The 25,956-nt window shown below is 49.7% G+C and overlaps 1 protein-coding gene across 1 annotated transcript in view; it reads right to left on the bottom strand.

Moving 5' to 3' along the window:
- Nucleotides 1-25,956, bottom strand: part of Col23a1 (collagen type XXIII alpha 1 chain) — a 304,909-nt gene that overhangs the window by 55,712 nt on the left and 223,241 nt on the right. Inside the window, exon 3 of the mRNA XM_016009602.3 lies at nt 10,216-10,260. Coding sequence (XP_015865088.1) covers nt 10,216-10,260 — 45 coding nt within the window. The remainder of the gene's footprint in view (nt 1-10,215; nt 10,261-25,956) is intronic.

Below are 25,956 nucleotides of genomic sequence, written 5' to 3'. Positions count from 1 at the left end.
CATAAGGGACTTTGGCATTGACGGGTCCCATGGGTACAAAGGCTAATGTCAGCTAAGGGGCAGGGCATCCTGGAAGATGGCCTCTCAGTCCCCCAAAGCAATGTACCTCCCACAGATGCATGCTTCCACCAAACCTGTACCTCCTCTGTTTCCATCACACCTCAGACCCTACCCTGTGGGATGAGGCAGCCCCTGACAGTCTGCATGGCCAATGGTGAGCCGGGAGCCTTGTGGGTAGGGAAGGAGACTCATCAGTGAGGGCAAGTGTGAAGAGCCTAGGGGAGTGTTCCTTCAACACACACTTAGAAAAGAACAAAACAAAACAAAAAACAAACAAATCAAAAATAGGGGGCCTATCCTGGCCTGGCCTGCTTGGGAGGGGGGCTCAACTCGGTCTAGAGGGGGAGACAGAATGAATTATCAGAGCAAGGCAGGAGCAGGATGGAGAGAAGCAGAGATGGAAAAGTCTGAAACATGCTTCCAAATCCCGGGCTTTTCCTGAGATGGAAACGGAGCAGGGGAGGGAGGCCCAGCCAAGTACAAGGTCTGTTTCCATGTTATGGAGAGAGGAGGGCTTGATGCTGTGGGCAGTGGCAGGGGGCAGGGCGGGCACTGGAGAGTCAACATGGATGAAGGCTGCAAGAAAGGCCAGAACAGACACTCGAGTGCCTTGCCGGTATTCCTGGCAGGTCCCCGGCAGTGGTGTTAGGAAGGCGCGAGAGCCTGGAGATGCTTGACAAAAGGAGAGACAGGACTTTCTGACTGATGATAGTGGGAGAGGATCTCCATGAAGGCAGGAGAGATGGTCAAGATTGTTGACTGGATGTTTTAATATTCCCACCAATGGTAACAGAAGCTGTGTTTTCCCTAAATCTGGACTGGAGCCTAGCAGGGTGTGGACAACATAAATTCTGAACCTAATGAATGACTTTGCTTCCGGTCTTCCAAAGAAGACAAAAGCCACCGGAAAGACTCGCTGATCATCTTGAGACTAGACGAACATGCCTGTCGGCACCTGTCCATGTGCCTGCCCCTGGGTCCGTCCTCCAATCATGCCCCTCAGCTTCCTGGAGGCACTGACCCGCTCCAATTAAGGCCAGCTTTCTCCTTTGCCTTTCCTGGAGTGACTGACATCCGACAGCTACTGATGCCCACCCGGCTCAGGGCCTGGCTGGTACACACACTAATAAACAGGCACTAAGGAGACAAGGGCAAGAAGGGCAGGAGCTGCCTGTGGGGCCAGCGCCCCTCCTGAAGCCTTCGCGCTTGACTTTCTTACGGAGTTTAAAGGCTCAGCACAGCTTCTGCAGGCAGATTCCGTGGTCTGCAGCAAGTGGGTAACTCAAGAGAGATGGCTTGGGAGGGGGCGTGGCTTAGGTCACCCAGGGGTCCCTTCTTAGAAAGTGAGGCTGGTTCAGGTCCCCCAGTAGACCACATGGTGTGTCGTCCCCCGCCCCCCCCCCCAGCCTGGCTCCACAACGCGTTTTGCTCTCTGACCCTTGGGCGCACAGCTTTCAAACATATGTTCTAATCCCCAGAATGTGGGAGCAATTAAAATGCGAGCCAGATGACTTGGCCTGAGGAAGTAGGGGGTTTGCTGAGTCTCAGGACTGTCTACAGAGTGGCTGTGGCCTGCCAGGGCTTCCCAATCTGGGAGCCATGCTCACCCACACCTTGTGGGGGGGCGGGGTAGGAGGGACTGACTGCCTGGGTGGGTGAGCTGCTTGTTTGGCGCTGACAGGTGGGTGGTGGGTCTGGGAGCCCACTCTGTCCATCTGGAGCTTTGGGCTCCTCCGAGGTCAGGCACTTCCCTAATGTCTCCCAAAGGTATGTTTGATCTTCCTGCAGAGGATTTCTGCCAGCTCGGCAGGGCCTGGCCCACAGTGGAGGCACCATCACAGTGGAGGTGGTGGCTGTCCCTGTGGCCTGAGGGTTGCTAGAGTCACTGTCCCTGTTCCCAGGCCCCACAACTGTTCTTGTTGTCCTAGACTCTGCTCCTCGTCTGCCCATTTCCTGCTCTCCTTGGTCTCAACGGGTTTTCTGCCTTGCTCACTTACTCGCTAGCTCCAGTGTGGTGCCGGGGCCAGGATCTACACCCTTAGACACCAAATCCTTCCTTGCATGAGCTCAAGAACCTTCTGCTATGTTTCTCAGGATTCTCTAGGGACGAGAGTGACCCAGGGTTTGTAAACCGAGTTTGTGTGTCGATGGACTAAGGCTGAGGCAAACGCAGAGGCAGTGTGGGCTGATGAGCGGGAGAGTGGGATGAGAACTCGCATCTGTGAATGTGGCGAGTACCCGGGTCTGCCTTTCTGGAAGTTGGGGAGTACTGAAGAAGATTGTGTGTGTGTGTGTGTGTGTGTGTGTGTGTGCTTGTGCAAGTGTGCACCCACGTGTGTACACACATCCATGTGAAGCAACTGGAATAGCCCTAGCACAGGGGAAAGAGCACAGGCTGGAGTTAGAGCATACTCCCTCTCACATACATGCAAGTGTGTGCATGATACACACCACACACCTGCACACATATGCACACAGACCTCGGGAAAAAGAAGAACAGCTGTCAGTTTTCCACTGTATAATTTCACACTGAAGAACCAATGGCCTTGAGCCTGGCTGGACCACAGAGCGAAGGTGCTCTTACTTAAATGGCATTCTAGAGAGGCTTCCAGCCTTTTGGCTGAAATGGGAACCTCAGGTACAAAAATCTCATCTCTGGAATTCAGTGTCACACAGGCTTGCCTGGGGAGGGAGGTTGGCCCAGGCAATTATACCACACACAGGGCTGGGTTTCCCAGTTGCAAACTAAGCAGGGGCAGGTGAGAACTCCATTCTATTTGGACCAGATGGACCTGTGGACACCCAAGGGCCGGGAGGATGCTGTCTGGGAAAAGGCTTTGATTGGGAGAGACTTAGGGACTGGTCCCACGGAGGGCAGGGGGCGTCTGTGGTAGGATAACATTCCAGGTCGCTCCTGTCCCAGCACTCCGAAAGAGCCTTTCTCTCAGGGGCACAGGAAGAGGCCTGCCTTCCATAACGGAAGGTGACAATGTCAGTGTGTGCCTGTGTGTGACACTATCTAGAAATAAACACCAGGCTCATCCAAAGTCAACCGGAGAGGGACAGCAGCTCTGTGTGGCTCTCACTGGCTCTGACCGGGAGAAACACCTCACATGAGGGATGCAGAGGGGGAGGTATTGCCTTGATTAGTGGCCGACCTTAGACAGGCCACTGTTTTCCTTGCAGCCTTGTTTCTTATTCTGCAAATTGGGGCCAAGAACATATTCTCATCTGGCAGTCCTCTGGGGATCCTGTGAAATGGAGGATTCTGAAGGACCCAGCACAGAGCTGCAGATGTGTGCACAGACTCTAGGTTGTCCATGCTTCTCAGCTGCTACGATAAGCAGGGGTGTGCAGGTGTCCCTCCCCCACAGGGACTTCCTTTCTTCTGTATATGTACGCGAAGCTGGTGTCATTGGGTCATACACCCCTTTGAGGAAACTCCATATCGATTTCCACTATGGCACTTCCACTAAGAGTGGGCGGAGATTCGCTCTCTGCACCCGCACATGCTGTCTTCAGTCCTTTGGTGACAGCTGTTCCCGTGGGGCAAGGTGATGCTCCTGACAGTTCTGATTTGCACTGACCTGATGGTTAGTGGTGAGAACATTGCCCCCTGTTGGACATTTTTTCTTTTGTTAAGCCCTCCCCTCCCCCCCATGGGGCCAGTCCTCTTCTTTTGAGATAGACCGACCTGGAACTCACTATTTGGCCTTGAGTTTAGGATGATTCTGCTTCAGTCCCTCCAGTGCTGGGATAACATCCCTACCCCACCCAACTGCTGCCGGCCATTTGTGTGTCTTCTTTTGAGAAATGTCATTTTAGATCTGTATCTGGTTTTTGTGTGTATGTGTTCATATGTGTGCTGGTGCACATGTGTGCATGCATGTGGATGTTGACGTCAGCCTCAAGTGTCATTTCTCAGTCAACATCCATAGTGTTTTAGAAACAGGGTCTTTTCATTGGTGTGTGTGTGTGTCCAATTCTGCAAGGCTGGCCAGCCAGTATCAGGGATTTATCTGCTTATTTCTGTCTCCTCAGCCCCGGATTACAAATGCAGGCCACCATGGCATTTTACGAGGGTGCTGGGCATCAAGTTTGGCTCCTCATGCTTGAGCTGCTGGTGCGTTACTGACTGAGCCGTCTCCCCAGCCCCTGTCACGGTCTTTCGGGTGAACTGAGGCACATTATATTTTGTCCTGAAAAAGGTGACAGAGCTTCTCATCTCCTTCCAAAGATGATGTCAGCGAGTAGACAGTGAAAGACAAGGAAACCTTTGTAGGAAGAAAACAAGAACCGAAGGCTGAGGCGGGTGCCAGGCAGGCATGCAGTGGGCCATGACACACAAGGCAGAACAAAGGGAGCTAGCTCCCAGAGTTCAACACAAACCCCCTTCAGCTTCTGAGAGTCAGGCACTCAGAGAAAAATGAAGGGCATTTGCTCCCAGTGAATTCTGGGAACTTATGGGAGGGCTTCTGTAAAAGAAAAAGAAATCCAGATCCAGCTCCCAGGAGAAGAGTGGAACATCCATTGAATCTGTGCTGGCTTTTGTTGGGCCCAGCCAGCCCAGGGTCCTTTTGTTGGCGGCGGGGGTGGGGGGTGTTGTGGATTATGCTCATTGTCAATGAAAAACTGATTGGCTGAGAGCAGGGCAAGAAGAGATTAGGTGAGACAGCCTGATGCAGAGAGAAGGATGGGAGGAGGAAGGGCAGAGTCAGGAGAGTTGAGGAGGAGACACCAGCCAGCCACCCAGGAAGCAAGACATGCTAGAGGACAGGTAAAGCCATGAGCCATGTGGCAATACATAGATTATTAGAAATGGGTCAATTTAAATGTAAGAGTTAGCTAGTAACAAGTCTGAGCTATTGGCTGAGCATTTATAATTCATATTCAGCCTCTGAGGTTATTTGGGATTGGGGCGGTCAGGACAGGAAACATCTGCCTATATACGGCATTCCAATGTGTGGCTGAAATTTCCACATAAAACCTGAGAGAGCTTCTAAAAGGATTCCAGACACACAAGAATGGAGTCAAGCATGGCTTCTTGGTAGCGGCATTTTCTGGGGTGGGCTCTGTTAGCTGGTAGCGAGCAGAGGCACAGCTCCTTTAAGAGATGTCTTTCTGGCTCTGTGCTAGTGGCAAAAATGGGCAGCTCTTTTCAGAGGCCCTGCTATGGTGTTTACGAGCAGCAGGTGGCATGCTACTTGGTGGCAGCATGGACCCAGAAACTTCCCAGAGTTGGAATGGTAAACATGGCCCCTAGAGCTGGCAGTAAACATTCCTCTACTGTAAGACTGGCCTCAGGGAACTGAGGGGGAGGAGCTAGCTGCCAACATGCCATGATTTAAGTTACACAGCAGTTTTGTTTTTTGGTTTTTTGAGACGGGGTTTCTCTGTGTAGTTTTGGTGCCTGTCCTGGAACTCACTCTGTAGACCAGGATAGCCTCGAACTCACAAAGATCTGCCTGCCTCTGCCTCCCAAGTGCTGGGATTAAAGGTGTGTGCCACGGCATTTTTTTTTTTTCCTCATGCAGACAGAAAAGGTTATAAACACACAGTAAGGGCAGATTCAGACAAAAAGAGCCTCTATATGAGTCACAGTGTGTTTGAAAATGTGCATAGACTTGGGAGAGAGAAGAGGAAGAGTATAGATAGTCTTAGATTTAAAAAATATAGTTTTAAAATTATAAAGTAAAGTCCTTAAGAAGGGAGTAAAGTAATATAAAAGAAATAAGCCTTGTTAGGATGGGAAATACACAGAAAGTCTGAATCCTGTATATTATTGTGTTGTCTTTGAATTTTTTTTTGGCTGCTAAGAGACATTGGATTAAACCAACCTATATATTTTAAAAACAACTTGGCTTCAAAATGTAAGTCAAAAGATATGTTACTTTGGGGGAGAGGTTATGCTTTTATTTTCACAGGAAAAGAGAGGCTAAGTATTCATTCTGGATTAAGCAAAATCAGGTTTGATTGAGAAAGAATCCCTGACAAAAATCTGGGTATAAACATAAAGAAATAAACCTAAAAGAACTACAAGACACATGATGTGTGTTTTACCTGCTCAAACATAAAACAAAAAATCATCTTTGGCTGACTTATATACAGTGCATATAGACTTAAATACAGTCTATATTTGTACTAATACAGATATGTATGTTGCCTTTAAAAGTTTATATATTTTCTGAAAGGGGACCACACCAATAAAAAGAGATGGATCAGGCGATCCAGCATCCAGAACAGCTTCCAGGCTGCTGATTGAGATGATCCAGCCTCACAGATTACTACAGCCAAGACCTAACAATTATCCTAAATTTTCTCAGGGTCCCCCCAAAATTACAAGTGCCCCCAATAAACAGGAAGTAGCTTAGAGAACTACACCCACATCCTCCCAAAAATGGTTTAAGGATATTTATTATCATATAAGGGAGGTTGGTTACAAGTTGTTATTGGTAATGGTCAGGAAAAAAGCTGAACAAAAGAGATTAGATTCAGGGATCTCATTCTAAAAAGAAAAAAGGGGGGACATAGAAATGGTAGAGTAAAAGGGTAGATTATTGAATCTACTTTAATTAAAAAACAATTACTAATCTTAAATATTTTGCATTGGTATGGATTTTGGTTTATTGAACATATTTAAAGTTAATTTTGTTATACTGTATATATATATTTCTACTCTGGGGTATTGTGCCTATGCAGCTCATTTAAAAAATGTAATGTATACTTAAGAAATACAGATTAACAGTCATCTAAAATAGACAAAATAGTATGTTTTCAAGGTCATATACAGATATATTTGGGTAGATGGATAGTCTTCAAACACTTCAAAGACCTATAAAATATGGCATTTAATATGTTTAATAATCCAAGTCCTTTCATAGTGAGACACATCTGCTCCTGGCAGCACCAATCTACTTCAGAGAAGATGATGGGCATTGAAAAAACTCCAGTTTGATTTCTTTGTGGCAAAAGCTAGCCATGTGGGCAAAGAAACTGCCCTTGCCTCAATTGCTAACATTATACTGTCCAAACTGGACCAGCAGGACACAAGAAAGGTGATTGACAAACTTTGCCAAGACAAGGTAGGACAGTCTTTCAGAATTCCCTGCTTCATAAGAAAGTCTGTCAGATATGCTGGGCCTGTAGGCCAGAACTGGATGCCCTAACATTGCAGAGAAACTTTGGGTGACTGTCCAGGCAGCCTGATGTCCTTGTCATTAGGTAACATTTTATCCTTCTGGGTTCTTTGATGGAGTTAAGGACTAAATAGTTATAATTACAGTTTTCCTTAGTTATAATAGAAAGTAAATTAGATATAAAACTTTAGACTCACCAAGACAAGATAGATAATTAAGTATTTTCTCTAATTTTGCCAAACACAAATGGATTAGATATTATTACTGTAATTATTACTTAATAACTGTTTTTGTTGTATATAATTTTACTATGTTAAGTATAAAACCTTTTTTAATTAGACAAAAAGGGAGAAATGTTGTGGATTATGCTCATTGTTAATAAAAAAAACCTGATTGGCTCAGAGCAGGGCAAGAAGAGATTGGGCAAGACAGCCTGATGCAGAGAGAAGGATGGGAGGAGGAAGGGCAGAGTCAGGAGAGTTGAGGAGGAGACACCAGCCAGCCACCCAGGAAGCAAGACATGCTAGAGGACAGGTAAAGCCACGAGTCACGTGGCAATACATAGATTATTAGAAATGGGTCAATTTAAATGTAAGAGTTAGCTAGTAACAAGTCTGAGCTATTGGCTGAGCATTTATAATTCATATTCAGCCTCTGAGTCGGTTATTTGACACCAGGCAGTTGGGACAGGAAACGTTCATTTACATGAGCCCTCTGGCCTCATGGCTCCTCAAAACTGTGCCCTGTCTGTGATGTTGTTTAAGAGATGATTGTACATTCACTAGCCCTTGCATGTATTTACATGCCAGATGCTGGAGGTGGGTGTAGCCCCAGCCATGGGGTTACAGAATGCTTTCTTTCTTTCTTTCTTTCTTTCTTTCTTTCTTTCTTTCTTTCTTTCTTTCTTTCTTTCTTTTTGTTTTTGTTTTTTTTGAGACAGGGTTTCTCTGTGTAGCCCTGGCCGTCCTGGAACCCACTCTGAAGACCAGGCTGTCCTGGAACTGTAGACCAAGCTGACCTCAAACTCACAGAGATCTGCCTGCCTCTGCCTCCCAAGTGCTGGCATTAAAGGCATGTGCCACCACCGCCCGGCTCAGAATCCTTTCTTAGAGGAGCCACCTGAGCTTGAGTTTTGAGGACAAAGAGAAATGAACATACAGTAAAAGAGCTCAGGTAGAGAAAAACACATCTGGACCAGGGGAAGACTTGAAGGTTCAGAGGTCACAAGGCCCTGGACAGCCACAGGGAGGCTGTATGTGGGGGACAGGGTAGGTGGTGTGAGCTATAGGAGGCTGTGGCTCCGAGGACAGAGAAGGCAGCAGAAGTATGAGATAAAGTGAAGAGGGGAAGGGAATGATCAGGGGCACCGCAGAGGAAGCAAATGGCTGGATGTTACCTTCCTGTGGTGGGGAACCCTGGGGAGGAGACGGGGTGATGTTGTGTTCAAGGGCAGACTCATCTGAGAGGCAAGTGGAACCCAAATGAGGAGACTGAGTTGTCAAGGTCAGTGACGTGTATGCAATGTGTGTGTGTGTGGAAACTGGCTGGAGAGAGCCAGAAAATACTCAGGGTCGGGAGGGGCCCCCAGTGAGGGTCCAGAAAGACAAAGGCAGTGAGGAGTGAGCAGTTGTGTACCCTCTCAGCTGTTTATGCATGCTCATGGGATCATTAGCTCAGAAAACAGAGCCAGGAAGCACTTTCTTGAAGCAGCTTCAGACATGCAGGGGGAATGAACTCCAACTGCCTATCCATAATCAATCTATCACACTTAAAAATAGAACTCTCCAGTCCTTAGGCAGCAAATGTGTCATCTGACGCACAGATTTTGCCCCAATCTCACCCACAGCTCTGAATGTTTCTCTTATGTACATAATTGCCTCAAGTGCATTCAGCTGAGCTGAGATTATTAACATCCACCCATAGCACATGGCCTGTATTCTCAAGCCAGTACAAATGATTACCAAAGGGGATGTGGGCACGTCAGTGTTTAAATTGGTTTAAAAATGTGTGTGTGTGTGTGTGTGTGTGTGTGTGTGTGTGTGTGAAGGTATGTACATGTGAGTGTAGTACCCACAGACGCCAGAAGAGGGCATTAGATCCCCTGAAGCTGGAGACATGCGGTTCTTAGCCATACAGTGTAGGTGTTGGGAACCAAACTTCGGTCCTTTCTAAGAGCAGCAGGTGCCATTGAAGTCATCTCTCTGGTTCCCTGATTTTTTTTCCTGATTGATGACTAAGAAAGAAAGGAGGGAGGGAGGAAGAAAAAGAGGGAGAGACAGAAGGAAGGGAGGAAGGAAGGAAGGAAGGAAGGGAGGGAGGGAGAGAGGGAGGAAGGGAGGGAGAAGTATAGAGAAGGAAGGAAGACAAAGACATGTCTTGCTATAGCCATGTTGCCATTAGTTACTTTGGCCAATTTGATGTCACAGATGTGAGAAGGGGAGACAGAAGGAGTAGATGATTCTTGGGGAACAGTGGTCAAGGTTTCGGGGGAGAGGGCAAACTATGAGGGACCCTGCAGAGTAAGTTCATTTAGGATGCAATGAAGGCAGTGGGGGTGGGGTGGAGGTGTGGGGAGGGGGGACAGGGGAGCCTGGGGTTTGCCTGGAGGAAGGTGGTGAAAACCTTTGTTTCTGCTGAAGGTAGGATGAGCAGGGTCTGGGAGGGCGCTGAGATCTACAGGGGACCTGTGTCCTGTGGCGGTCCCATGACAGAGAGCTGGCAAGATTTCTGCCTGCTGTCACAGAGGGGCTGTTTATGAATGGGTGATCAGGAATTGAGTTTCTAACGCTGACAGATGAAGAGGGAGGCGGGAGACATAGAGGGCTAGTTTGGGAATTGTAGATGCCAAGAAGCCAAGAAAAGGCGATATGAGGTATGGTGGCCCAGAGGTAGTTGCTGGCATTTAAGAAGGAAGACATGACCCAGGACCAGGAAGCAGGTGGTTGGCGCCTCTGGCTGGGCCCAGGGTCCGCGGTGTGTCTCTCAGCTAAGGCTTAGGAATTAAGAAAACTGGACTCACCTGGGTCACCTCTGCGTCCAGGTTTGCCACGCCGTCCAGGGGGACCTAGACAGGAAAACAAGGATGGCTTCATTGAGAAGGAAAGCCAGTGTATACATGCAAATGCATATATCCTCTGGCTGCCAGCTCCCCACACCAGCGGAGCTGACTAAGCCCACTCACCCATACCCACAGAGCACCCTGCCTGAGACCAGTGGAAGGGGATGGTGGAGCGACCCCGCCCCCTCGGCCACTCCCTCCCTGCCTTTGCTCTTCTAGGCCATGCTTCACCCTCTTCACCCACTCTGCGATTCATGTACTCATCCCTAGGCCCTCTCCAAGCTAAGAGTTACTCCTGGGACCAACTGCAGACTTGAGAGGAAGACAAGGCTGAAGGTGAGAGTTTTCTCACAAAAGCCCCCCAAAAACGAATACTGTCACGGTCAGGATATTCCCGGATAAATTTGGCAATCACAGGCACCACACAGGCATCACGATGTCCCTTTCACTTCTTTCCACAGCTCACTTGAGCCTCCATCCTTCAGCCCCGGGGGCTGCTCACACGCGTGTGTGCTTTAGAGTGGGCCACAGGCATATCACTGCGTGTTCTCTGCTCATCCAGGCCTCCTTCCACGGGTTGAAGCCTCTCTCAATTTATATTGCCCTCCACCCTTGTCAGTCCCCAGGCCGGAAAGATCTGAATATCAAAAGAAGGCTCCAAGTCACAGGCCAGCCTTGTGCCCTGATCTGAGGTCCTCACATTCGGTGGTGTGTGACAGTGGGGTCTGAGGCGCTTACAGAATACACTGCAAACATCGCCCGTGGCCCTCTGCACGGGGCTCCGCCTTCCTGTCCACTTCCCTTAAGTCTGACTGCTCCGCATAGACAGAAAGCTATATGTATTTGTTGATGAATTAATTCTTCTCTTCTTTCTTTCCTTTGTTTTTTCTTTTTCCTTTTTGAGACAAGGTTTCTCTATATAACCACCCTGTCCTGGAACTCGCTCTGTAGACCAGGTTGGCCTTGAACTCACAGAGATCTGCCTGTCTCTGCCTCCCAAGTGCTGGGATCAAAGGCGTGTGCCACTACTGCCTGGCTTCTTTTCTTTCTTTTTTAGCTGAGCTGTGCACCTTTAATTCCAGCACTCTAGAGGCAGAGGTGATGGATCTCTGCGAGGACCAGGCTGACCTGTTCTACATAGTGAGAATTTGTCTTGAACAAAGCAAAACAAAACAAATGAAAACCCAACCTGAAACAAAATCAAAATCAAAAATGTTTATTTATGTGTATATGTGTGTCTGTGTGAATATATGCACACATGTGTGCAAGAGCTTACAGAGACCAGGAGAGGACATCGGATCCCCTGGAGCCTGGGGTTATAGGCAGCTGAAAGCAGCCTGATGTAGGTACCAGTAGCTGAATTCTGATCCTCCACAAAAGCAGTAAGCCCTGTTGACTGCTGAGCCATGTCTCTAGCCCCTTGGTTGAATTTTGCAAGTGACATTTGTCCTACTTAGGGTTACTATTGCTATGATGAAACATCATGACCAAAAGCAGGCTGGAGAGGAAAGGGTTTATTTGGCTCAATGCTTCCACATCCCTGTTCATCATTAAAGGAAGTCAGGACAGGAACTCAAACAGGGCAGGACCCTGGAGGCGGGAGCTGATGCTGAGACCACGGAAGAGTGCTCCTTACCGGCTTGGTCCTTATGACTTTCTCAGCCTACTTTCTTATTGAACCCAGGACCTATCAGCTCAGGGTGGCACCACCCACAATGGGCTGGGCTCTCTCTCACCAGTCACTAATTAAGAAAACCCCCAAATCAGTCAGTGGTGGCACACACTTTTAATCTCAGCACTTGGGAGGCAGAAGCAGGTGGATCTCTGTAAGTTCAAGGCCAGCCTGGTCTACAGAGTGAGTTTCAGGATAGCCAGGGCTATACAGAGAAGCCCTGTGTGGAACACCCCCCTCCCCAAAGAAATAAAATGTCCCATAAGCTTGTCCATAGCTCAGTCTTATGGAGGCATTTTCTCAACTGAGGCTCCCTCCTCCCTGATGGGTGACTCTAGCTTGTATCAAGTTGACATGGAACTATTCACCACAGCATTTTGTATCTGTCTGCCTTGCCTGCTCAGTGCATGGCAGGTTCCATGATGGCGCTGGGAGGCCACTGAGGGACAGGGTGTGACCGCCTTTCAAGGCATTGCCATTACTGCAGAGTCAGCCCCAAAACTCCAGAATTCTCAGAAGTACCAAGGGGAGATGCAGAGCCTGGCCATTAATCAAGTCTAGCCTAGGGAGAGCAGTTCATGGCAGAATTAGAATTTGTGTATGTGACGGTGAGTGCTGGCTGTCAATTTGACAGTCTCTGGAGCCACTCGGGTGTTAAAACTTTGAGCCTGACCGAGGGAGTTTCTAGACGGAGTTGGCTGAGGCAGGAAGACTCTCCCTATCTGTGAGCGGCACCATCCCATGGGCTGGGATTCCAGACTGTACAGAAAGGAGAAAGTGAGCTGAGCGCCAGCGTTCATCCCTCTGTTCCCTGACTGCGGATGCAGGGTGACCAGCCGCCTCAAATTCCGGTCACCACATCTTTCTTGATGTCATGGACTGTACCCCAAACTGTGAGCCAAAACAAGCCTGCCCTTCCTTGAGTTGCTTCTGTCAGGCATGAAGAAAGTAACCAATACAATGTGCTTCCTTTTCCCTTCTTCCTGACTGAGCAGGCGCTCATGGTACATCCCAGACAGAGGCGTCAGGACAGGGCAGAGAAGCAGCCCCGGCCCTGGCTCGGACTGTACTTCTGGCTTTTGTGAAGGGGTGCTCTGAATCAGGAGGAGAGAAGGATTCTGAGAGACAAGGAGGGAGGGATGTTCTTCTGGATGAGAAGGGTCCCATTGGGCCATGTTGGATAATGAGACCTTTGCAGTGAGTGAGGAGAGAATAAATTTCTTCCTAGACTCATGGGCTGAGGGTTTCAGGTCAGAATGGCTGAAGGGAACTTAAGGATTGAAGACACAAAGGGCTGAGACTGTTGCTCAGTTGGTAGAGTGCTTGCCTAGCATGCATGAAGCCCTGGGCTTGATCCATAGCACCGACTAAACCAGGCATGGTGGCCAAGGCCTACAATCCAGCATTTGGGAAGAGGGTGCAGGAGGATCAGGAGTTCAAAGTTACCCACAGCCACATTGAGTTTGAGGCTAGTCTGGACTACATGAGATGCTATAAAAAAAAAAAAAAAAAAAAAAAAAAAAAAAAAAAAAAAAAAAAAGAAGAAGAAGAAGAAGAAGAAGAAGAGCTGGGTGGTGGTGGCGCACACCTTCAATCCCAGCACTCAGGAGGCGGAGCCAGGTGGATCTCTGTGAGTTCGAGGCCAGTCTGGGCTACAGAGCGAGATCCAGGATAGGCTCCAAAGCTACACAGAGAAACCCTGTCTCGGAAACCTCCCCCCGCCCCCCCCCCCAAAAAAAAGAAGAAAAAAGAAAAAACAACCACAAAACAAGGCAAACGCATTCCATCCCATAGCTCTGTGTTTAGGACAGAAACTTCTATCAAAGACTTCTATCAAAGAGCCTGGTCTTCAGGACACAGGCTTTGAGGTCAGAGTTTGTGTTGCAATTTCAGACAAACTATGTTAAAGTGTTTGTCTGGTAAGGTCCCAAGTCCAGTACCACCACAAGAAAAGGCTACTTGCACCTGCATGGAATTGAAAGCTTATGGGGTGTCTCTAGGCCCATGCCTGTGGCATCTGTACTCGGGTGTGTGGCCAGCTGCCTCCTTGACCTCTGCGTGAGGATGCCTCACCATCTCCAGTTACTGTAACCCAGACTCTCATCTTTATCTCCTTCTTGTGCCCTGTGTGTAGCTGCTGGCCTCTGAGAACCTGCGCACCAGCCACACAGAGTAATTAAACCCGGGCGTTTGGGGGCCTCTCAGCATCCTGGGTGGCCTCCGTGGATGTGTCTGTTCTTAGGGAGAGAGAGTTTGTGGGGATCGGAACCCCATCAGCATGCATAGTGCCGTGTCTCTCTGCTGCAGCGTCAGAAGACCCAATTTTCTCCCACAGAGAAACTGGGGGCTCTTGCCAGGCCACAGCAGGCTGGCTGTGGGGCACAGGAAAGGAGGCCCAAGTGGGAAATAACCCAAGCTATGTCCAGACCCGAGGCTGAACCAGCACCATGGCATTTTGATGGCCACTGCTAGGCACAATTAAACAATTCCCTGTTTAGGTTAACTTAGGCCAGACTGGCTTTTGTGGAGGTGGCGGAACGAATGGATTTGTCCGGGTGGCTCTCCTGGGTGGCACAGTTCAGCAGCAGGCCCAGGAGAGAGGAGTGGAGCGGGCAGCTGCCCGGGCAGGGTGGCAGGCCCTGCCTCCAGGGCCTTTGTGCAAAGCTCCCAGCAGGCCTAGGCTGGGATGTCACCAAGCATTCAGGGCCTGTGGGGACGCAGCCTGCCACCCTGGCTGTCACTTGCAGATGAAAGGGCCTAACTGGAGAAGAAGGGGGCTGTTTGGGAACACACTCCAAGGCTGGTCACAACCAGGTTCCGGAGGCTTTTGCGGGATTCATTCCTGTGGCCAACAGGGTCTCCCCTTTATTCTAAGATTCATATTGGAACGCTCAGCTTTAAGGGGAGGCAGCATGCACCCGAAGTCGCTTTCTCCTCACCGGAGTGAAGGCGTCACCAGTACCCAAGAAACTGTCTGGATAGATGGTACCTCAGGGTCCTCTTGGTGTATCCTCCCTCCCCTGCTCCCAACCGCTTCTTCATTTCTCTCTGTCTCCTCCTGTCTCCACACATCTGCCCCTTCTGCTCTGCCTCTCACACAGCCTCTCACACAGCTCTGTGTCTCCAGTTCCCAGCCTGGGGTGGGACCAGGGGATGTTGGCTGAGGGAAGGCCGAAGAGAGGCATGATGGGTAGCGAAACTTCGGCCTCTCTTATTTCCTCCCATTTATTCTCTTCATATAACTGTTAGCCAGGCATGTCCAACATTTTGACACTGCAATGCAATGCTGTCATCTATGAGTTTATGCTCAATAATCACCCACTCAAATTACCAAAAAGAAAAGATCTCCCCCCCCCCCCAATTTCAATGCTTTAAGTTTATGGTCTCGTGTTGTGCCAAGTTCAGAGTTATCCTGGGCCACAGGTGTCCTGCAGACCTTAGGTTGGACAGGTGTGACAATTTGCAACAAGCTCCAGGCCTTAAAGCAGACACAAGCCCATCTGGCTTGGTAAAGACAGGGGCCGAGGAGGGGAGTGATTTCTGCCCTTGTTTCTCCCCGACTGCATGGAGATGGGTGACACAGCCACACCTGGGCATGGGATCTTCATGTAAGTGTGCTCTTCGGCTTCCCCCAGGCACACAGAGACCCTGCAGCTCTCACCTTGTGGGCAGGTGCCAGGTCCAGGTGCTGGTCACATGCTCAAGTCCAGCCTTGCCTTTGTTGGCTTTGGGTTGCAGCTCAGGACCCCACACAGGCTAAGACAAGTGCTTTACCGTGGGCCTCAACTCCAGCCACTAACCCTTATCTCGAGGAAAGACGTGCAAAGCTAACCCCACGGGAGGCAGAGGTCTCTTTCGTGTCCCTAACCCCTGCCCATCTGCAAACCTGGGCATCAGAAGGCACAAGCCGAGCCTTCCAAAGCTGTGGCACAGTCTAGGACTAGGCTTGCTCTAAGGAGTCCTGAGGTTTCTGGTGTGACACATGCCATCCAGGGCCCACATCAAGGCTGAATAGTTCAGGATGCCTGTGGCCACATTCATTAACTCCAGGAGTTTCAGGGCAGACACAATGGAAACTTTCATTTATTATTTATTTATTTATTTATTTATTTATTTATTTTAAAGATAGGATCTCAAGGTAGCCCAGGATACCCATGAACTTGATATATAGTTAAAGATGACCTTGAACTCCTTATTTTCTGTCTCCAACTTCTGAGTGCTAGGATTTATGGGCATGCACCACTATATCTGGCTTATATGGTGTGAGGAGAGAGCCCTTGTGGATACCAGGCAGGCACGCTACCAACTGAGCTACCCCCCAAGTCAAAAGGGGAGAATAATACAGAGATTTCTTTTTTTTTTTTTTTTTTTTTTGGTTTTTCGAGACAGGGTTTCTCTGTGTAGCTTTGCGCCTCTCCTGGGACTCACTTGGTAGTCCAGGCTGGCCTCGAACTCACAGAGATCCTCCTGGCTCTGCCTCCCGAGTGCTGGGATTAAAGGCGTGCACCACCACCGCCCGGCCAGAGATTTCTAATACAGAAATTTTATCTTTGCTTGGTCTGGGGAAGTCACACCATTTACCAACTCCAAAGGGGCACCCTGAGCCCTGACACACTTCCCCTCAAGCCTGAGTCCCTAAATCTCCCTACTTCTCCCTTCCCTAGTGACATTTTCACCAGCACCTGACTTATCGATGGCCTCCGGTAGGGTAACCACTCATTTAGCTGGGCTGTGCAGAGACTCAGTGATCGGGCCACTCCCTGGCCACTCAGCCTCCGGTGCTGACCTGATCCTCTCTCCTGCCAGTCCCATGGGGCAGGGACTTTTGTGTAGTTTTTCTAATTGAATCTATTGAATCTGTTTATCAGTTCCATGATGGGCTTTCTTCTCTCTCTACTCTTTTCTCTCTACAGATGGGGCTGAGGCTCTGAGAAACCAAGAGATGGTCCCAGACACAATAGCCAGAAGGTAGAACAACTTCCGGCTGAGTCACATCCCATTCTCTGGGGTGAGTAAGCATGTGTAGCCCATATCAGAAGGAGGTGGGCCTTAAGCGGGAAGGAAGTTCTGACACACGCCGCCACATGGATGAGCCTTGGGGACATTATGCTTTGGGAAACAAGGCAGTTACAAAAGAATAAAAAATAAAAGACCTGGGGAGATTGGCTCAGGTGGCAAAATGCTTGCCATGCAAGCCTGAGGAGCTGAGTCGGGTTATCAGAACCTACGTAAAAGCTGGGTGTGTTGGTGACTCAGCAACCACAGGAAGAGCTAGGTGTGGTGATGTGCACTGATCATCCCAGTGCAGGGGAGGTGGAGACAGGTGGCTCCTTGGGGCTTTCTTGCCAGCCCGCCTAACTGGTGAGATCCAGGTCAAGGAGGCCCTGTCTCAAAAAACCAGGAGTTCTGGTGGTAATGCTCTATTGCTGGATGTAACACTTAGGTCAGCAAACACAGAGAAGGTGAACTGGTGCCTGCCTAGAAACTTTACTCTTATTGACTAGTGTTTATGATTTTGGAAGGCACTCTTCACACTCCTGGAGGAGAAAGGCAATCATAATGTCACCAAACTACAAACACTGTGATCTCCAACGGTGACCTGCCTGTGGGAGACACCGCTGTCATAGTGGTACAAATGTTATGGGAGTAACCATTCACTTTTAAAAAAACGGATTTAAGGCCCACTCTATGGGATGGAACTCATACCTGACACTGCTTAAGTGGCCAAGAACCCGAGACTACATAGGTCATGGGCCTAAGGGAAAACCTACTCTTATTCTGCTAAAGGAATGTAGCGCTAGAGTGACTCCTAACGGCATACTGCTATACCTGTAGATCAGTGCTTCATTCATCCCTTATCAGAGAAGATCCTTCTTGCAGAAGGGAATAACTTAAGGACCCACAACTGGACAATGTGCAGAGAGTGAGAGACTTTGGAGCACCCAGTCCTAAATGGGATGTCTTCATTAAAGGCCTCCCCTCAAGGCTCAGAAAATTTTCAGAAGAGGAGGCAGAAAGATTGCAGGGCCACAGGTGTGAAAGACTCCAAGACGCAACAGAGATGATGGCATATATGAACTCATGGAGAATGTGGCAGCACACACAGGCCTGTACAGGCTCAAGCCAGATCAGAGTCTCATGGCTGAGAGGGGGAAGTGGACAGGGAGGTCCCTGAAACATGGCCTTAGCTGGATGTGGTGATACACACCTTTAATCACCACTCAGGAGGCATAAGCAGCCTCTATGAGTTCAAAGCCAGCCTTGTTTACAAAGTGAGTTCCAGGGCAGTTAAGGCTACACATTGATGCCCTGATCCCCAAACCTAAAACTCAAAAACAAAAGCCTCCAAACAGAACACCTCCAAACAAAAACCCAAACCAACCAAACACCCCCTCCTCCATAGCCCTAGGTCATTTTGTTTCCTGAGCCTCAGGCCAGTCTAGCTGTAAACTCCTTTCCAGCCATGAGCATCTCCTCTCTGCTGGGTTCAGGCTTGGCCTAACAGTGCCCTGCTCCTTGGAAGAGTGGAGCAGGTGTATGGTGGCAGGTTCTCCTGAGGTGGAGCTGGGGCCATGGTCTTCCCAGGGAGATTTGCCGGCTGGCAGACCAGCAGGCTAGCTCAGTCTCAGCTGGCACCATGGGCACCAGTGCCATCTGGGAACTGAAATCCCGGCTTCTTCCTCTGCAAAATTAGTTCTTTCCAAAGCTTTTAGGTCTCTGTAGACTCATTTCCCACCATCCGCCACACCCTCCTGTTTGCTGGAAAATCTCTGAGGAGTTTGGAAAACAGATTCCACAGGTCCTGGGTTTTAAGCCACAGCCTCCTCATGTCTGTCTGGAACTAGGGATGTTGTGCAGGCTGGTGGCAGTCCCTGACCACCCCAGTGACTAGACTGGAGATCTCACTTGCACATTGCGCTGTTTAGTAATACATGAATAGGGTTCATATCAGGAGGGGCTGGCTGGGTGGCTGACCTCTGACCTTTCATTTCCAAAAGACCTTAGATGTGGACACGGCCACTTTCTCCAAAGGAAAGGATGGGACCAGCCAGCCCCAGCAGCCTGATAATATTTAGTATAAACAAGATGAAGCCGGGATCACTCATAAAACGTTAGCTTGGCGCCAATCTCAATTCCGTGATATTAACTCATGAGCACCTCAAGCCAAACCCATGAGAAAGGCTGTTATTCATCGATGTCCATTTTACAGACAGATAAACTGATGTCCACAGAGATGAACTGACCTTGTGGGGTTACACAGCTAGGAATGTGAGAAGCCACGCTGACTGGATCGTGAGCCTGTGCTTCCAGCCACTGCCTGGCTCCCTCCCACCAGAGAGATGCTTGTTGTGGGGAAATGATCCAAATAGTCCATACGCTTTATAACCACATCTTGACATTTGTTATTTATTTATTTTTAAAGATGCCAGAAACCACACAAAAAGCAAGTAGCCCAGGGATGGCTCTCAGGCTGATGGATTAAATATCTCATTAGGAGACCACATGCCATGGGCAGTGCTGAGACCTGGACCGACCCCAGGCCCTTGGGGCATACCTTCCTGAAGCTATCCCAAATGCCTGTCATTTTGCGGGCTGAGTCTTGCAATTCCAGACACATTGTTTACAGTGGTGACACACAAGTCTTGTTTAATACAACCCCCTATGTCCCCTGGAGACCCCAGAGCCATCTGGAGACCCCAGAGTTCTGGTGGAGGAGCATGCCCAGTGAGTTTGGATGGGGAGGCCTGCAGCTCACTTCATGATGAGCCTTGACAGCCTTCATTTACAGATAAGGAAACTGAGGCCCAAAGGCAAGGTGCTGTGTCCAAGTGTCAGAGCTAGTCAGGAGCAGGGGTCTAGCCTGCACTACCCTGCTCTCCTGAGCTCCTCCTTGTCAGACTGTAACTTATGCTACAATCATAGGCAAAGCATGGAATAGCCCATCTAGAGAGCACAGCCAAAGGGCCTGGAAGGGTTTGGGGGTGCAGCTGAGTTGTTAGAATGCTTGTCTAGCATGCACAAAGCTTTGGTCTGATTGTCAGCACCACATAAACCAGGCACGGTGGAGCAGGTAATCCCAGCATTGAGGAGGTAGGAAAATCAGAAGTTCAAGACCATTCGCAGATACACAGGAAGTTTGAGGCCAGCCTGGGCTATGTGAGACCCTATCTCAAAAAAAGGGAGGGGGAAGGAGAGAGGAAAACAGCATGAGTGAAAGGGACCAACTTGGGTGGCACCCAGAGCTCAGTAGTAGGACTAGGGTAAGTGCTTTGATCAGAGGTGCATGGGGCACCTGGGCGGGGCATAGATCTTGTTCTGGTGGAAGCCGCCAGCACTCTGGGTTGACAGCAGAGAGCCCCAGTGTCTCTTTAATGGTGTGATGGTGGTCAGGTCGGTGTCTCACACAGGGGTAGTCAAGTGCCGTTGACAACCTTGTGCTCAGCCCAACAGTGTGGGGAGTGGCGTTCCTAACAAAATAATTCGGATTGATGTTGTAGAAGATGTTTGTCATAAATGGGGACCTGACTTTCCTGTTCCCCATTTTCCTGACACTTTCCTCCCTGGGTCTCGTGTGGGTCCCTGAACCCTGGCCTTCCTGGCTTCGACAGCTGTATGACAGAAATCTCTGAGCCTCATTGATTCCGGGTCTCAGCCAGCACAAAATGCAGCAAGAGCCCGGGCAGCAGGCGGTTCTCAGGGTGGGCAGAGCCCCTCCCTCCCTCCTCCTCCTCGGGCTCAAGCAGCTGCCGAGAGTCCATGACCCTTTCCTCCTGCGGGGCTCAAGGCCGTGAGAACTCGTTGGGAGGAGCAGGGGTGAGGGTCTCGACTGGAAGGGGAGGGTGGGGAGAACTCAGAGAGGAGAGATGGGTGTCTTTGACTCGCAGAGAGAGGCTGAGTCAGGTCAATATGGATGTCCAAGGGCCTGGGTCCAGGCAAAGGGTGATGATACCAGATGCCATGGATGTCCAAGGGCCTGGGTCCAGGTAAAAGGTGATGATAGCAGATGCCATGGATGTCCAAGGGCCTGGGTCCAGGAAAGGATGATGATACCAGCTGGTTGAGGTGTATGCTACCTGGACACTGCCACGTTGGCGTGGGTGGTGGTGGTCATGGGTTTGGGGTCATGGATCTCGATGTATCTGTACTAGCACAATGATCCCCCCTCCCCCCAAAGGGTCCATGGTCCCCTGGGATCCATTTCCTGTCGGAAAACAGGCTCCAGAGAGGCGCACATAAACCAGCACACCCCAAAGATGCCAAATTCCTCAACTCTTCATTCACCCCAAAGCTGTAATCACTGACACATGGGCTCCTGCGCTCCTCCGAACCTAACGAAGGCCAGGATTTATTGCTGTCAGAGAATGGAAGGCTTTTTATTTTTATGTTTTTTTTTTTTTAATAACTTAAAAGGCCAGGCCATTCCTATGAGCTTTGATTTTCATGAGAATTCCTCACAAGCTCCCATTGTGTCCTGCTCAGATGGTTCTAGAAAGGGGCAGATGAGAAAGAGGCAGGTGAGGTGTGCAACCGGAGGCATCGTGGTAGGTGCGGGCTTAGGAAAAGACAGGGAAGAGGCTGACCACTCAGCATGCTCAGCCTGCTTCCAGGTCATCTGGTGCTAGACTTGGGACTCCTGGGGGCCCTTTGGGTCGGGGGAAGGGGCTCACACTCTTTAACTTGTGAGCCGCAGGAGTCGAGGAGAATTTCAGTGGGCACTGGGGTGACCGGTGTAGGTATACCAGTGATGGGCTTCCTGGGAACAAGGGAAGTTAGTCACCCTCACAGGTAGTCGTGAAGAGGGGTTCAGTACGTCCCACTGCCACCTGCCGCTCCTCACCCCATCTCTACAGAGGACTTCTGCTCAAGCTTGTCTGTAGTTCTCTACCTCAGGACCTTTGCACGGCCCAGGTCTTCTGCCTAGAACTCCCCCCTGTACAGTTTCACCCCCTGAAGGACCCTGCCCTTAGGGAGTCTCTGTCACATAATCCAACTTATTTTCTCCCAATTACTTATCTGTATCAGAGCATCTACTTACTTTTCTCATTTATTTTTTCTTAAAACACGTTTTCTTTGTGTGTGTGTGTGTGTGTGTGTGTGTGTGTGTGTGTGTGTGTGTGTGTGTGTGATATAAGGGTTGACTATGGGGTCTTTAAGAATTTATTATTTATTTTTTGGGCAGAAGAAATGGCTCAGCAGTTGAGAGAGTGTATGATACTTGCCTAGGACCCAAGATTGGTTTCCAGCACCCACATTAGGAGGCTCACAACTGCATCCACTCTCCTCTTCTGGCTTCCTCAGGTACTGCACCCAAGTCCAGGAACTCCCCACCACATGCACATAATTGAGAATAAAAATAAACCTTTACAAAATTTTAGTGTGTTGGGGGGCACTGCACATGCCAAGGCACACGTGTGGAGGTCAGAGGACAACTTGCCGGAGACAGTTTTTTCCTACCACATGTACAGATCCCGGGGATCAAACTGAGTTTGTACCTGCTGAACCATCTCCCTGGCCCTGACTCCAGGGTCTTATATGTTTTGGGCACACACTTTTACTGAGTTACATCCCCATCCTCATTATGAAGATTGATAACATTTGTAAATTGACACATAATGACTACACATGTCAGGAGGCAGTATGACAGCCAGTGTTCTATGTAATGATGATCAGGGTGACGGGGAACACATCCATCACTCCTTTGTGCTGAGAACATGTGGAATCTTCTCTATTAGCTATTTTGAAACGTACAATTAATTTTGTCACCCACACTTAGTCTATGAAGATACGTAATGTTACTATTCCTCTGGAGCTGGGGGTGTGGCTCAGTGGAAGGGCACAGGTTTAACACATGGCGTGGGGGCGGGGGAGGGGGCGGGTTCAATCCTCAGCGTCACACAACCACAACAAAACCCCAGCAATCAAGCAAACCCTAAATACGCCAAAGTAAACCCCTTACAATTAAATCAAGATTCCCCAACCAAACCAGGAGGCTCTTCCTCCAATCCAATTGCAGCCTTGGACACAAACGTCCTTCTCCATTCCAACTCTCTGTCACTGCTCTGTTCTTCAGTGTGTATGGTCTCTGTGTGAGGTTCTCTGGAGCCTCACGCCGCCCCTGTCTGTAGGCTCATGGGTATGGTCCCCCAGGGGGCCTGACACCCAGGTGGAAGCTAGAGCAGGTATGACTATTCAGAGCCAGGTCTGACTTCTGTTCCAGATGTTGGGACACTGAACTGCTGGCACCTCACCCCCCCAAAAATCAAATCAAAACAAAACAAAACAAAACAAAACAAAACAAAACAAAACAAAACAAAACAGGCTGATCATTAACTTGGCTGGCACAGAGCCCTCCTCAGTCAAGAAGCGGGCATGATGCTTAGGCTGTATGCTGCAAGGTGCCTCTGAGTGTTAGCTCATGTAACTGTCAGGGCAGGCCTGGGGACACCAGTGTCCCTGTTACAGACCTCAGAATCTGGATGGAGCTGCCCAAGGCTAATGTCAGCTAGGCCTGGGAGTCAGTTCTTCTCTCGGCTAGGCTCTCAGTGTGTGTGTGTGTGTGTGGCGGGGGGTGGGGGTGGGGGGGGGTGTTAAGGGGGAGCTCTGAGGAAGCCGTTCCAGCTGTGCAGGTCTGAAGACTGTGAGTTTTGGGGTGCAAAGAGGCTGAGAGGAAGGGTTCTGGGGGCCCCTAGGGCAAAAACACCTCGTCTAGTTTTCCAGTTCCTTTGGGTTATTGCTGTGCACTCCAAAGGGCTTTGAGTGGTTCAAGACATTTTTTTTTTTTTTTTTTTTTGACCACCAGGGCAGGGCTGAGGACCAGGCCTCTGTTGGAGGTTAAACCCAGGCCTTCACGCATGCTAACTACATACTCTATCACTGGATTGCATTTTCAGCCTGTAGTGTGTGTGTGTGTGTGTGTGTGTGTGTGTGTGTGTTGCACACATGTATATCTGTCTGTGTACATGTGCATGTGGAGGTCAAGATTGAGCATCTTCCTTAATTGCTCTCTACCTCTTTTTTTTTTTTTTTTTTTTTTTTTTTCCGTTTTTCGAGACAGGGTTTCTCTGTGTCACTTTGGAGCCTTTCCTGAAACTCACTCTGTAGCCAGGCTGGCCTCGAACTCATAGAGATCTGCCTGCCTCCGCCTCCCGTGTGCTGGGATTAAAGGCATGTGCCACCACTGCCTGACCCTCATTTTTTAAAGATTTATTTTTTATTGTTTTTAATTGTGTGTATGTGTGTGCACATGTGAGTGTGTGTACATGTGAGTGTGTACATGTGAGTGTGCACATGTGAGTGTGTGTGCACATGTGTATGTGTGTGCACATGTGAGTGTGTACATGTGAGTGTGCACATGTGAGTGTGTGTGCCTGTGGAAGCCGGAGGCGTCAGATTCCTCTGCAGCTAAAGTTATAGGAGTCATTGTGTGTCATCTGATGTGGGTTCTGGGAACCGAACTCAGGTCCCTCAGAAGATCCGTGCACTCCTAGCTGCTGAGCCATCTCTCTAGCTACCTACCTTAGTTTTTGAGCGCTCGTGGCGGTGGGGGTGGGGGTGGGGGTGGGGTGGGGGTGGGGGAGTGTCTTTCACTGAACCCGGATCTTACTTATTCAGCCAGCTTAACTGCCCAGTGACTTCCAGGGATCCATTTGTCTCTGCCTCCCCAGAACTCGGATTATAGGTGCGTGCTACTACACCTGGCTTTTTGTGTGGGGGCTTTGGATCAGAACTCAGGTTCTCATGCTTGAACCACAAACACTTTACTCACTGAATCGTCAACTCAGCACCCCACCTCTGCCCTTACCCCCGAGCTGGTTCTGAACTCATCGGTACTTATTTCTCCCATCGTGACAATGACCACTCTGATGTTCACTTCCGGCAAGGACTGTGCGAGCGCAAGTCATTCCTGAATGGCCACAGGCTCCTCTAAGGCAGAAGCCCCCGACCCCCATTCTACGGAGAGACCCAGAGAGACCCAGTCACTGGCCTGAAGCCATCTGACCATGGCAACAGCTCATGCTCAGAGCCTCCATGCCGTTCTGCCTCTAGATCAGCAGAGATGGGACCTCACCCGTTCTAGTAGCTGTGGGCCAAGCAGACCAAACCAAAGACCTCATTCCTAATCTCCAAATGAACCCTTAGTCTCTGTCACCGTCAGCTCAAACCCAGGAGCCCTAGCGGGTGTAAATAGGCCCCTCATAGCCATCATCCCTAGCCACTGCCTTCAACTGCCAAGGGCAGTGAATCCTACCTCAGTGAGTGGGTCATGCCTGCTCTTCCCCGGAGTGGAGGAACTGTGACCTTCTAGCAACTCCATGAGGCAAGTGCTGTTCTTCCCATTTTTGTAGCTTCGGGGCTTAAATAACCTAACCCACCTCATGCAGTCCAGAAGAAAAGGATGCACAGCCCATCTGCCTCTCCCTGTCCCCGCCAAGCCCAGGGCTATCTTCCCTGTACACTGGCACAGCCTCACCCCTGCTTCTCCCTCTTCTTCCCTCTCTTGTCTTCTGCCTGGCGTTCTCTGTCCCAGTCAGGGCGATCCTTCCCAGCCACACATCTCATTAGGCCCTTTCCCTTACAATATGGGGTCTCGCCATGTTTGGAACACAAAGCTGCCTGGCCAAGATTCTGGCTGAGCAGGGCTTCTCTCCGTGGGCTGCTCTGGCCATCCCTGTTCACCTCCCATGATACACTGCTGACCCACCCGGCCCAGACACGATCTCCCCACCGAGCGGTTCCATTTAAATCTTCAGTATCCATGCTCCTATGTCTTGCTCGGAAAAACTCCTCCCCATTCTTCAGGACCCAGTTAGGACATGGAATTGTGCCATCTCCCTCCTGGCTGCTCACCCTTGGGGAGGGTTATTTATTATTTATTTACTATCGTACTTAGTGTCCCGGATGGTGTTTGCCCATCCGTCTGGACCTTGAGCCTCACCCACAGAGCAGGGAGCCCTTGAATTTACCCTGATGTCCTCTGGGTGCCTCCTGCTAAGCTCGACCAAGGTGGATGGTCACCAGCGAGCATGTAA

This window comes from Peromyscus maniculatus, chromosome 8 (genome assembly GCF_049852395.1).
Source record: "Peromyscus maniculatus bairdii isolate BWxNUB_F1_BW_parent chromosome 8, HU_Pman_BW_mat_3.1, whole genome shotgun sequence".
NCBI classification, from domain to species: domain Eukaryota; kingdom Metazoa; phylum Chordata; class Mammalia; order Rodentia; family Cricetidae; genus Peromyscus; species Peromyscus maniculatus.
This window is presented reverse-complemented; position numbering and strand designations above follow the sequence as displayed.